Here is a 14732-nt window from a genome sequence, read left to right on the forward strand (position 1 = left end):
AGGATTTTTCTTTGTTTTTTTTTTTTTTTTGTTTGTTTTTTTAAATTTGCTAACATTCATTGTTTTTTAATATATTGATTGTAATATTTTCTGACATTTTCAATTATTTCGTATAATACATAATTGTGTCCATAATTCTTAGTAAATTGAAATATTAAAAGTTTGATGATACGGACAAAATAATTCTAATTTTGTAGGCGTCATCATCAGACAAGGAGAAAGATTTGAAAAATTCATAATTTGAACTTACATTTGCTGATAATTATGATCATGATTAACATTAATAATGATCATTTAAATTTGTTTTCTACATATAAATCATCAGTTTGTTTGTGGACAATGTTTTTAAAATCAGTTTGAGATTAAACTGAACCTTATTCAGAAAAGATTAAATGACTGTAATATTTGCTGTATATCATGTCTGCTTCAGAGAACTGATTTATATTTATTCATATATCTTATACTTCATATATTTAGTAGCAGTGAATATTTTATTTGAACTGAGAATATTGATATTTAAATGCAGGATCATTACTATGTGGTTTATGAAAGAAAGCAGTGATGTGGAATTTCTGTCAGTTTTAAGCACATGTGTAGTTCCTGTGTTTGTCCTCTGTGTGTCAGTAGTGTGTGAAAGTGTGTGAGCAGCTGCAGTATCAGTTCAGTCACTGTGACTCTGACTGACGGAGGTTTTTGTACGACTCTTTATCACTGTGTGAACACATGTTTACTGTTGATGTAGTGCCAACTCTGACAGTAATAATGTCCAGCATCTTCAGTCTGGACTCCACTGATGGTCAGAGTGAAATCACTGTTAGATCCACTGCCACTGAATCTAGATGGAGTTCCTGACTGGAGGGTGTTTGTTTCATAAATCAGGAGTTTTGGAGCTTCTCCAGGTTTCTGTAAGTACCAGCTGAGAGTGGCTGGATCACTGTTAAATTTACAGGTCACAGTGACTGATTGTCCAGTTTGAGAGAACAGCTCTGAGGGAGTTTGAGTCACTGTCACCTGACCAACAGATTCTGACAAGAGAGAAAGATTAGAAATCACAAACACTTTTACAACCATATATCTTCACAACACATAAAATAACAAGTAAATAATGTATGTAATCTTTACTGACACAAACCTCGACATAATACTGCCAGCGTCCAGATCAATATGGTGCTGAAAGTCATTTTTGTTGGTTGTAGGTTCAGTTCTAGTGAAAAACAGTTGTTGATCATGTTTGATGTTTGACAGAGTTATAAACACATGCAGAGCACTGAAGCGTGTTTCGCTCATGTAAAACACTCTCTCTATGCAAACGCTTCAGGAGATTGTGGGCAAGTTTAAGCTGGTTTAATATTCTGTTTCATTCAGACTTCAGAAACATGTTAATAATCCAGAGCCCCTTTTTTTTTTTTCAGAAAATCTGCACAAATTTAATTGTGAATTTGCTGCTGTACAACAGTTCAATAAACAAGAAGCTCAAAATTTAGACACAATATTAACAGTTACTTGGTCTGTTTTTGTACGGCCAACTGAAATATTTGCAAAAAAAACATACTCGGTTACTAACGTAACCTCGGTTCCCTGAGATACGGAACGAGTACTGCGTATGGGAAAGGTCCCCTTTTTCCCCGTTACTGAAGCCTTTTTCAATAACGCAGTGTAACTGCATCGTCATTGGTTCACTCATAGACAAGTTGTTGAACCAATGACGGCGCGGCATAGCTGCGCGACCTATGGCGACAGAGCGCGCGAATATTCCCGCCGAAATGGGCGGGGTTTAGGGCTATATAAGCGGGCGTTTCGCCATAGGATTTCAGGTTATTCGACTGAAGCGACGACACTGAAGCCGCAGCCTCGTGGCACGGCATGTAACGCAGTACTCGTTCCGTATCTCAGGGAACCGAGGTTACGTTAGTAACCGAGTACGTTCCCTTTCGATACTTCACTCGTACTGCTTATGGGGAACGAATTCAACCGCGCCGTGCCACGGCAGGGAAGGACTGGACTTGTCTTGGGCACCATGAGGGAACCAGAGGACAAGTGAGAAGGCCGGAGCCGTCAAACCCTCGTTACACTACAAAAAGGGAGTTAACTCCCAGAGTGGCATGAAGCGGAGCTCGATAGAGGCCGCTGGATCATACCGAGAGGACCCAAGCTTGTAAGGTCGGGACGTCCAAATGATAAAATCTGACAAAAGTGGACGGTGAGGACCAGCCGGCCGCCTCACAGATGTCTTTAATCGAAACTCCACTAGACCAGGCCCAAGAGGAAGCCATTCCTCTAGTAGAGTGAGCTCTAACTCCTATGGGGCAGTCGAGGCCCATAGAGGAGTAACAAAGAGCAATAGCATCGACTATCCAACGCGAAAGACGTTGCTTTGAGACCAAAGACCCCTTGGTGCGGCCACCAAAGCAGATAAAGAGCTGATCAGATTGCCGAAAAGGCTGTGATCGATCAACGTAGGTCCTTAATGCCCTGACAGGGCAGAGTAGTTCCAACTCTCGCTCGTCCGACGAGGGAGGAAGCGCTGAGAGGGAAATAACCTGTGCTCTGAATGGAGTCGAGAGCACCTTAGGGACGTAGCCATGCCTAGGTTTCAAAACGACTTTGGAGTCGTTGGGCCCAAACTCAAGGCATGCAGGGCTCACGGAGAGGGCCTGCAAGTCACCAACTCGCTTAACCGATGCTAGTGCAAGTAGCAGAGCGGTTTTGAGCGTCAGGGGCCTGAGGTCAGCTGAACGCAGTGGCTCAAAGGGAGGCCCTTTAAGAGCTCTGAGGACCAAAGAGAGGTCTCAGGTGGGAACAGTGAGAGGACGAGGAGGATTTAATCGCCTAGAACCTCTCAAGAAACGCACCACGAGGTTGTTTCGTCCCACTGACTGGCCAGCGATAGGAGCGTGAAACGCTGCAATGGCTGCTACGTAAACTTTGAGCATTGAAGGGGTGCGACCCAGATTCAAACGCTCCTGGAGAAAAGACAGTATCGGAGATACGTCACACTCCACTGGGTCTATGTTGCGTGTAGAACACCAGTCAACAAAGACCGACCATTTCTGGGCATAGAGGCGTCTCGTGGACGGAGCTCTCGCCTGAGAAATGGTATTCAGCACGTCCCCGGGGAGGTTAGCAGGCTCCCGTCGAGGGACCAGAGGTGCAGAGCCCAGAGTTCTGGCTGGGGATGCCAAATCGTCCTGTTCGCCTGAGAGAGGAGGTCCCGTCTCAGGGGGATCGGCCACGGAGCTTTTGTGGAAGGCCTGAACAGCTCTGAGGACCAAACTTGGCTCCTCCAGAGCGGGGCCACCAGGAGGACTCTGTGCTTGTCTTCCCTGATTCGTCTGATGACCTGTGGGATCAGAGCGATCGGGGGAAAAGCGTAAAGGAGGGTGCTGGGCCAGACATGGGCCAGCGCATCTTCCTCCTTCGAGAAATAAATTGGGCAGTGAGAGTTGCCTTCTGAAGCGAAGAGGTCTACCTCTGCCTTTCCGAAGAACTCCCAGATCATGAGAACCGTCTGGGGGTGGAGCATCCACTCGTCTGAGGGGACATTGCTCCGAGATAGCATGTCTGCTCCCAAGTTTGTTCTCCCGGGTATGTGAGTCGCCCTGAGCGACTGAAACCTCGGTGATGCCCATTCCAGAAGACACTTCGCCAGAGCGCATAAGCGGCTGGACGAAAGACCGCCCTGGTGATTTATGTGTGACACCACTGTCATGCTGTCCGACTGGACTAAGACGTGGCGCCCTGTCAGGTGTGCCTGGAACGCATGAAGGGCTCGAATCACTGCCAACATCTCGAGGCAGTTGATGTGCAGATGGCATTCCTCGTGAGACCACGAGCCGAAGGCCGGTCTGCCCTCGCAAAGAGCGCCCCAACCTGTGTTGGACGCATCCGTTGAGAGCACCGTCCTTCTGGACACCGCCTGTAGGGGTACCCCTTGGCTGAACCATACAGGGTTCATCCAGGGTTTCAGAGCTGCAAAACAGGCCTGATTGACCCTGAGACGCAGGCGGCCGTGCCGCCAGGCGTGAGGAGGGACCCGGAACTTCAACCAGTACTGCAGAGGCCGCATCCGAAGAAGGCCGAGCTGCAGAACCGGGGAGACGGAAGCCATCAGCCCTAGCATCCTCTGGAAAAACTTCAGAGGGAAATAGGCTCTGTTCCTGACCGATGCCACGAGCTGCTGAATGGCCAGAGCGCGCTCTGGAGATACTACAGCCGTCATACGGACTGAGTCGAAAACTGCACCCAGGAACGTTATACGCTGGCTGGGGAGCAGTGAGCTCTTGGCAAAGTTGACCCTGAGACCCAGGCACTCCAAGTGGCTGAGTAATACGGATCTGTGATGCTCCAGCTCGGCTCGTGACTGGGCTAGGATGAGCCAGTCGTCGAGGTAATTGAGAACCCGGATTCCCATCTGTCTCAGTGGGGAAAGCGCCACGTTCATGCACTTGGTAAAAGTGCGAGGAGCTAGGGACAGTCCGAATGGAAGGACCGTATATTGGTAAGCCACACCCTCGAACGCGAATATCAAGAATCGCCTGTGATGGATGTGAAAGTATGCATCTTTCAGGTCCAGCGAGCAGAACCAGTCCCCGGGGCAAACCTGCTCGAGGATCTGCTTCAGCGTTAGCATCTTGAACTTCCGTCTCATGAGGGAGAGGTTCAAGAGCCTGAGATCTAAGATGGATCTGAGACCGCCATCTTTTTTGGGAACTAGAAAATAACGGCTGTAGAACCCCGAATTGCTCTCTGAGGGGGAGACTATTTCTATAGCTCCTTTCCTCAGAAGAGACGTGACTTCGGCTCGGAGGACATGAACTTCGTCCGTGTTGAATGAAGTCTGAAGGACCCCGCTGAAGCGCGGGGGCCTTCGGGCGAACTGAAGCGAGTAGCCTCGACTTATGGTTCCCAGAACCCAGCTTGACACTCCGGGGATGGCCCGCCAGGCCTCGGCCCACGTGACAAGGGGCTGAATGGTATCGGGTGACGGGCCGCCAATCGGGGGCCCGTGCACCGGAGAGAGTGGAAGAGGAACTTCGCTCTTTCTTAGAGAAGGTAGAATATTCATAGTGTTCGCCATAATAATAGCGTTTTGCATGGACGCAGCACTGGGCCCAGTTAGCACAACACTGAACATATCTCCCACGCCCGGAGCTGAACGAGGCGGAGGGGGGGTGGAACGAAAGAGCTTTTGGGGTGGTCCGGCCGTGGCGAGACTTTGCCCATCCTCTTCCTTCCTGAAACATCAGGAGGGCTTAGGAGGCGTCGGGTCCAGCGTAATCTTAGGCCGGGGTCCCTGACGTTGCCTCGGGAAGGAGGAGCGCTTACGATGGCGCTGTTCCTTGGGTGGTGCTGCCTGAGAGGTAGAGGGGGCAGGTTTGTTCTGCTGAGCCGGCGCAGACTTGGGGCGGCTGGAAGCAGACGTGGAGCTAGAGCGTTTAGGCAGGAAGTGTCGCATAGCCTGAGACGACTTTTGTGCTGCAGTAAAACGCTCCGTAAAGCCCTCTACTGCTGGCCCGAAGAGACCAGAAGGAGAGACCGGGGCATCCAAAAAGGCCGTCTTGTCCATCTCCTTAATCTCGGTCAGGTTGAGCCACAAATGGCGCTCAAGCACGACTAGGCTGGCCATGGATCGTCCAATGGCCTGAGCTGTGGCCTTTGTGGCATGCAGGGCTAAGTCAGTGGCGCTGCGGAGGACACGGAAGGCAGGTGCATCGACGCCGGACTCATCCAGAGAACGGAGGAGCTTCGCTTGAAACACCTGGAGAATAGCCATGGCGTGCAGCGCTGAGGCAGCCTGGCCCGCGGACGTATATGCTCTGCCAGCCAGGGCAGAAGTGGTCCTGCAGGGCTTGGATGGAAGGGCCCTCTTAGTTTTCCAACCCACAGCCGTGGGGGGACAGAGGTGAGCCGCCACTGCTTCGTCCAGGGGCGGTAGATGCTCGTAACCCTTCTCTTCAGAGCCATCCACAGAAGTGAGAGCTGAATAATGCGTAGTACATAGGCGGGCAGAGTACGGGGCGCGCCATGACTTCGTCAGCTCGTTGTGAACCTCTGGGAAAAACGGTGCGGCGCGTTGACGAGGGGCCTGGCGGGAACCCGGCAATGTGTTGGACGCATCCGTTGAGAGCACCGTCCTTCTGGACACCGCCTGTAGGGGTACCCCTTGGCTGAACCATACAGGGTTCATCCAGGGTTTCAGAGCTGCAAAACAGGCCTGATTGACCCTGAGACGCAGGCGGCCGTGCCGCCAGGCGTGAGGAGGGACCCGGAACTTCAACCAGTACTGCAGAGGCCGCATCCGAAGAAGGCCGAGCTGCAGAACCGGGGAGACGGAAGCCATCAGCCCTAGCATCCTCTGGAAAAACTTCAGAGGGAAATAGGCTCTGTTCCTGACCGATGCCACGAGCTGCTGAATGGCCAGAGCGCGCTCTGGAGATACTACAGCCGTCATACGGACTGAGTCGAAAACTGCACCCAGGAACGTTATACGCTGGCTGGGGAGCAGTGAGCTCTTGGCAAAGTTGACCCTGAGACCCAGGCACTCCAAGTGGCTGAGTAATACGGATCTGTGATGCTCCAGCTCGGCTCGTGACTGGGCTAGGATGAGCCAGTCGTCGAGGTAATTGAGAACCCGGATTCCCATCTGTCTCAGTGGGGAAAGCGCCACGTTCATGCACTTGGTAAAAGTGCGAGGAGCTAGGGACAGTCCGAATGGAAGGACCGTATATTGGTAAGCCACACCCTCGAACGCGAATATCAAGAATCGCCTGTGATGGATGTGAAAGTATGCATCTTTCAGGTCCAGCGAGCAGAACCAGTCCCCGGGGCAAACCTGCTCGAGGATCTGCTTCAGCGTTAGCATCTTGAACTTCCGTCTCATGAGGGAGAGGTTCAAGAGCCTGAGATCTAAGATGGATCTGAGACCGCCATCTTTTTTGGGAACTAGAAAATAACGGCTGTAGAACCCCGAATTGCTCTCTGAGGGGGAGACTATTTCTATAGCTCCTTTCCTCAGAAGAGACGTGACTTCGGCTCGGAGGACATGAACTTCGTCCGTGTTGAATGAAGTCTGAAGGACCCCGCTGAAGCGCGGGGGCCTTCGGGCGAACTGAAGCGAGTAGCCTCGACTTATGGTTCCCAGAACCCAGCTTGACACTCCGGGGATGGCCCGCCAGGCCTCGGCCCACGTGACAAGGGGCTGAATGGTATCGGGTGACGGGCCGCCAATCGGGGGCCCGTGCACCGGAGAGAGTGGAAGAGGAACTTCGCTCTTTCTTAGAGAAGGTAGAATATTCATAGTGTTCGCCATAATAATAGCGTTTTGCATGGACGCAGCACTGGGCCCAGTTAGCACAACACTGAACATATCTCCCACGCCCGGAGCTGAACGAGGCGGAGGGGGGGTGGAACGAAAGAGCTTTTGGGGTGGTCCGGCCGTGGCGAGACTTTGCCCATCCTCTTCCTTCCTGAAACATCAGGAGGGCTTAGGAGGCGTCGGGTCCAGCGTAATCTTAGGCCGGGGTCCCTGACGTTGCCTCGGGAAGGAGGAGCGCTTACGATGGCGCTGTTCCTTGGGTGGTGCTGCCTGAGAGGTAGAGGGGGCAGGTTTGTTCTGCTGAGCCGGCGCAGACTTGGGGCGGCTGGAAGCAGACGTGGAGCTAGAGCGTTTAGGCAGGAAGTGTCGCATAGCCTGAGACGACTTTTGTGCTGCAGTAAAACGCTCCGTAAAGCCCTCTACTGCTGGCCCGAAGAGACCAGAAGGAGAGACCGGGGCATCCAAAAAGGCCGTCTTGTCCATCTCCTTAATCTCGGTCAGGTTGAGCCACAAATGGCGCTCAAGCACGACTAGGCTGGCCATGGATCGTCCAATGGCCTGAGCTGTGGCCTTTGTGGCATGCAGGGCTAAGTCAGTGGCGCTGCGGAGGACACGGAAGGCAGGTGCATCGACGCCGGACTCATCCAGAGAACGGAGGAGCTTCGCTTGAAACACCTGGAGAATAGCCATGGCGTGCAGCGCTGAGGCAGCCTGGCCCGCGGACGTATATGCTCTGCCAGCCAGGGCAGAAGTGGTCCTGCAGGGCTTGGATGGAAGGGCCCTCTTAGTTTTCCAACCCACAGCCGTGGGGGGACAGAGGTGAGCCGCCACTGCTTCGTCCAGGGGCGGTAGATGCTCGTAACCCTTCTCTTCAGAGCCATCCACAGAAGTGAGAGCTGAATAATGCGTAGTACATAGGCGGGCAGAGTACGGGGCGCGCCATGACTTCGTCAGCTCGTTGTGAACCTCTGGGAAAAACGGTGCGGCGCGTTGACGAGGGGCCTGGCGGGAACCCGGCAGGAACCACTCATCGAGCCTGCTCCGTGATGGCTCCTCTGGCGGAGCCCATTCGAGGTCCAAAACCTCTACTGCTTTCGAAAGGATGCGGAAGAGCTCGGCATCCATACCCGGCTTGCAGTCAATGGGCTCCAGCGAGGGAAGGCGGGCAGGGTCAGAATCACCGGCCCAACCTTCGGATTCAGAGGCCGCAAGAGACATGACGTCATCAAGCGGCTCGTCCTCAGAACCGCCAAAAGAGATGAGGTCGCTCGCATCTGCCGAGGGACGCAGCTCAGGGCGGGAGAACAGGACGGGGGACTGCTCTCTCGGGGGAGAGGGGGAGGCACGCGGGGAAGCCGGCGTGACGTCATCCAACTCCGTGCGCTGGGCCGCTCTGCCCCGCCGTCTCTTCCTAGTCGGCTCGCGGGAGGAAGAAGACGGGAGGGCGCGAGCGGCGAGATCGCCTTCACTGAAGAAGGCGATCCGCGAGCGCAGAGAGGCGAGACTCATGTTCTCACAGTGAGAACACGAGGTCCCGGTGAGCACGGCCCCTGCATGGGGTCTGCCCAGGCAGCCGACGCACTCACCGTGACCGTCGTCGTCATGCAGAGGGGCTCTGCATGTGCCACACGAGTGGCGCGGCATTTGTAACAACGCCGCCGTGAAAACGGCGTTTGAGGGGCTCTTTTAGAGCGGCGAGGGCTGCTAGAGCGGTGAAAACCACTGTTGGAAAGCTCTTTTAGAGCGGCAATAAACCGCGGGAAATTCGCTCTTTTAGGCGCGCCGGATGGCGGCAGGAGACGGGCTGGCAGGCGGCCGGAAGCGGGAAGCGGGCGGCTCGAGACGGCGCTCGAGGCGGCAGTCGACGAGGGCGCCGGCGCTTCCTCCTCGGCAAGCTCAGCAGTCCGCTGCAGGAGCCTCTTCGACGGCGACGAGAGCTTCTTTCCAGGCGAGCTTCTTCCAGGCGGCGAAGGCTTCAGCCGGAGATCAGAGAGGAGCGATGTGAAGTCGTCGCTGAAGGAGAGAGAACTGAAATCCTATGGCGAAACGCCCGCTTATATAGCCCTAAACCCCGCCCATTTCGGCGGGAATATTCGCACGCTCTGTTGCCATAGGTCGCGCAGCTATGCCGCGCCGTCATTGGTTCAACAACTTGTCTATGAGTGAACCAATGACGATGCAGTTACACTGCGTTATTGAAAAAGGCTTCAGTAACGGGGAAAAAGGAGACCTTTCCCATACGCAGTACGAGTGAAGTATCGAAAGGGAACACAGTGTGACTCACAATAGTTCCTGAATGAAATAGTGTTTTGAATGAATCATTTGAGTGAATGAATCAATTATTCACTCAAGAAGACTGTCCCTTGTTTCCAAAGACATAATGGGTGCTTCTCAATACTAAAAATTGATGCTTCCTCATTTCCTCACTCCTCCATCCTCCAGCCCGTGACCCGGAAACCGATCGAACACCTCAGGGAGGTGTGTATCCTTCCCTCGCATCCTGAGGGGGTGGAGCTAAGACGCAAGGAAAAGAAGTGAGAGGAGGAAATGAGGATGCAAAAATAATAAATGAGAAGAACCCTATGGCTGTGTCCCAATTCAGAGGCTGCATCCTTCGAAGGCCACATTCAGAGGTCAGTTGCGTCTCTGCTGTGCGACGAAGGCTCCTTCAAATGCGTCCTTCATTTCCTGTGAAATGAAATATACAAAGATGCTCTGCGTCTGAAATCGAATACTTCCCTATATAGTAGGTGAAAAACAGTACACCAACATGTTATGTCCGAATACATAGTATTTGAAAAACTCTAGGCGAAAAGTCCCTGGATGACCTACTACTTCCAGTGAGATTCTGCGGTGTGCATTCAATGGACACTTTACTATCCCATGAGGCCACGGGAGAGGATTTATGAATGGAGGTGAAGTGACGCAACTGACGCTGGTAGGTCACATGATAATGACAACATGGCGAATGTAGTACTTCTGGATTAAATCAATACTACACATATAAAACATACTTTTTGAATGATCGCAAAATAAGTTTAAATTCAAATGTAGTGTAAGGCCCGCCCAATCGGCCCGATGGCGGGTTTTCCACCGGGCCGGGAAGGTTTCTTGCGCATTCAGTCTTTTCAGTGTGGCAAAGTAGTTTAATTCCAAGTAAACTTTTATCTGACTCCATGTTATTATGACCTCGAATTTAGTTTAGAATGTCAAATTGATTATTGGTCATTTGTATAACAATTTAGCTATACATTTGATTACTCTATTTAACTCTTTACTCTTATTGCACTCGTTCATTCGGATTCCTATAACGCTTTGAGTCTCGCACCGGCCGGGCATATGATCTCATACGCACAATCTCGTCAGTCTTGGTCATTAGACAGAGGCGATGACTAATATTCTAGAGGCCGTACCCACTTTGCTCATTCTAGAATACGTTTATTTAGTCCCCATTGATCTGAACACACTGAATTAAGGTAAGATTACTTTTAACTAGAGGCCATGACCATTACCATAAAATCAGGCTGACCAATTTAGCTTCCTCTAGTGGTAACTTTACATAATCACACAGTGGTTTACCCACAGACACTTAGTTAGAATAATCTCACCATAACCAGAGGTTGAGGCCCATCCTGTTTAGATTGATCTAGCAACACTTTGTTGCTCTAAAAGGAAAAAACCCATTATTAGCCTACACAGTCTAAGTATACTTAACTAATGCCAATGTGCTAGTCGGAGCTCTAAAACATCAGCTGGTGTGCCCCACTGCTCCACCTAAACTGTACTTTAGTCCGTTACTAACCTGAGCGTAGATTTGTGGGGTTATGGACTTAACGTAATCTACTGGAGTCAATAATTTCAGAGTAAGTCAGAATAAAGTCAAATGTAACAATTTATTAGTCAGGTAAATGTATCATGCCAATTACATAATCATCTCAAAGATGATCAATACAAACATCAAATGCTCAGAAACAGAGTAAAAGATGAATACCTGACATTAGAAAAATGCACATTGCAATGTGGGCTCATCTGCACAGGATCGAGCCCTGAGCCTCCTGCAACATCTCTTTAAATACTCAGACCAAGACAGAAACTTCTTTAAAATGGAAACATGACTTCACAATGGTAATTTGCATTAATCAGGGTCCCAGACTGAGTAGTTTACACCTTTTAGGGACACACCCATTACAGAGAGCAAAATATCTCTAAGGTCTTTAAACCTTTATTACCTTCTGGTTTATGGGAATGAGACCCTTGTACCAGTCGCACTGAGACATTTCAAATGATACCAAACATGTATAGTATTGTATGATAACTGTTCACATTGAACCATATAGATTTTGGGTGAATTTCAGGTCATCTCCGTATGTAGAGAGAAGAGATGGGGGAAGAGGAGGTGAAGGAAGGGAAATGTAGATTAAGGCATTGCTGAGGTGTGATCGACTCAGTGTGATTGCGTCTCGAATGGGGATGCTAATTTTGCAAGAGAGAGTTCAAATGTTAATTTCCTTTGTTTTCTCAAAGAGTGGCCCTTTCTTGGTCCAGGCAGTCTGGCATCAGTCTTACAGGAGCATGAAAACACCTGCAGATACATGATGAAAAAACAAGAACATGTGGCCAAATTATGAACCTCATAGATAAAAGAATATATAAATGTTTTTTTTTTTGAGGTGCACATGCATGACAAACACATTTATAGTTATTTTGAGTGTTTCTCCCAGCCAGTACAGATATGTGGGGTCCAGATGGGTGTCACCTGGGCTGTCTAACTGGGGCCCAGCCGATTTTGTCCACAGTTTCCATGGAGGCCCCACATGGTTTAGCCCAGATGAACTGAACACTGCTCAGTGTGCACACTACAGGCTGTTCACGAGTTCACACTTACAAATAAGTCAGGTAAATTAATTGGTAAACGTATTTGGCGTGCTGTCCGGGGAGAGGGCTCCGAGCTCGGTAATCGGCCCGAACACAGAGTACCCCCCCCCCCTCCTTTTAGATTATATGAAGTAATCCAGAGAGTGTGAGGAGACGGGGTGGTGGAGGGATTCTGGAAACTGTCGAGGATCCTTGGGTGAGTTTGACTGTGATTATATACAGGCCTGAACTCATGCCGATTGGGTAGATACGTTGATTACAGATTGTTGACAGCTGGTTGAGATGAGGTAATGATTAAGATGTTGTAATGATTGGGTATCTTATTTGACTCGTTCCTCCTGAACTACGTTTATAAAACATCATTTAAATGTAACACAGAAACATGCTAGAGTTAATGAGATAATTAGGTGATAACGAGCAGAATCACTGAAGGACAGAGAAACAACAAGAACTACGACTTCAGCCACAGCCTTCGATTAAATCAACTGAAGATAAAAGACATTAAATCTCTGAAGATCTGATTAAACATCTCCACAAACAGCATTACCAGCTTCACTTATTACTAACCAGACTGACTTTATTTCTGACATTCATCTACAAAAGTTGTTATTGAGGTTTCCAGAGGCCCAGACAAAATCGGTTGGGCCCCAGTTAGGCAGCCCAGGTGACACCCATCTGGGCCCCACCATGCTGTGTTGGCTGGGCTGGTGTCACAGGATCATCAAACTTTGAGACAGTTGAGTTTGACTAACAGAGAGACGAGGTTTGTTCATATTCATTAGTTTACATCTGAAACATAAATTCAGTTAAAAGTGTAAAATAAATTCTTATCTTGCTCATCAGTTAAAACTTGGTGTCAGTAAGTAAATAAAACACAAAATACATGCTTAAATAAATACATGTGTAGTTATGTCCATAAATAATGAATTTATATTTTTAATTTATAGAGTTATACATACATAATTGCATAAATATGAATGCATGCATACATAAACAAATAAAGTAATTATTCCAGAGGCTTAGATATGTATCCTTCTTATTTTTCAGTGCAGATATAGACTGTTTTCTGTGAATGTACAAGATTACATATTCATTAGTGAAATAACGAGAATAATAATAAAGTGCAGTAAACAGTGAAACTATTCACACTACAGACCAGTGTGTTTATAATGAAGACAATACATTAAAATAATATGGCAGTTTGCAATATCAAGCAGCACAATGAGCTGTTTTATACATCTAAAAATAAGTGTAAGCGGATCATACCGGAAGACACACACTGAATTTCAAAATGATGTTAAACATAAGGTGGTGTCATAGAGGCCCATTCGACCGCTCCGGACACATCGACACAACGGTCAACATGACGCTGTTCATCACTCACACTTACAAATACTTTCATCAAAAATATCACAGCATTGTGCAGCATATAAACCACTGAGCTTTAAACTCCAGACGGACAGAGGAAAACCTTTCAGAGGTGAGGATGTGCTGGTTTGTGTTTTTGTATAACTCAATATGTAAAATCACATTAAAGGTCCCGTTCTTCGTGATCCCATGTTTCAAACTTTAGTTAGTGTGTAATGTTGTTGTTAGAGTATAAATAAAATCTGTAAAATTTTAAAGCTCAAAGTTCAATGCCAAGCGAGATATTTTATTTAACAGAAGTCGCCTACATCGAACGGCCAGTTTGGACTACATCCCTCTACTTCCTTCTTTAATGACGTCACTAAAACAGTTTTTTGACTAACCTCCGCCCACAGGAATACACAAGAGTTGCGTTTGTAGAGTGTGTTTGTCGCCATGTCGTCGAAACGCTGTTATTTTCATCCCGCAGTCCAATCACCGGGTCTGATTTCGGCTCAAATTGATAGGGTAAAATTAAAGACATGTTTACAATAACACTGAGCGCGTGCATCTCCACGTTATGGTAAGAGGCGTGACCTTTCCGGGCAAGGAGCGCTCAGCTGCTGTCGAATCACAACACAGGAACCGCTGGCACAATCAGAACTCGTTACGTATTTCTGAAGGAGGGACTTCATAGAACAATGAAGTCATCAGCCCGTTTTTATGACAGTGGAAACAGCGGTATACAGATAAGTAAATTATGTGAAAAATATTGGGTTTTTTTACACGCGAAACATGAACACATGTTATATTGCACACTATAAACACAATCAAAGCTTCAAAAAACCACGAAAAACGGGACCTTTAATGATCAACTAAATGCTGTGAAAATAGCAGCTAATGTCTATTGCATACATAGATATTCATATGTGAATGAGGTTATGAAGGGAATGAGGCAGTAGAGGGCGATACTGATTATTCCTTAAATATCTGCCACACATCTTCCTCTTGGAGCTCGTGGACATGCTGGAAATCACTAGAATGAGAGTTGAGGTCTGGACTGTGTTCTGATAGAGGACTGTGTGTGTTCATCAAGTGGAAGTTGATTTGATTGTTTTGCTGCTTGAGGTTTCTGCAACTATTTATGAGTGTTTGATGTTTTTATACTTGTGATTTATGTCAGTATTGTTGTTCT

General features: G+C 48.7%; 1 gene segment (V, D, J or C); it reads right to left on the reverse strand.

Moving 5' to 3' along the window:
- Window positions 1–649: 649 nt before the first annotated feature.
- Window positions 650–1247, reverse strand: LOC125261427. The segment is given in 2 exon segments: window positions 650–1025; window positions 1133–1247. Coding segments are annotated over 2 exon segments (414 nt in total).
- Between the last annotated feature and the right edge of the window lie 13485 nt (window positions 1248–14732).

This window comes from Megalobrama amblycephala, unplaced genomic scaffold (genome assembly GCF_018812025.1).
Source record: "Megalobrama amblycephala isolate DHTTF-2021 unplaced genomic scaffold, ASM1881202v1 scaffold414, whole genome shotgun sequence".
Lineage (NCBI taxonomy): Eukaryota > Metazoa > Chordata > Actinopteri > Cypriniformes > Xenocyprididae > Megalobrama > Megalobrama amblycephala.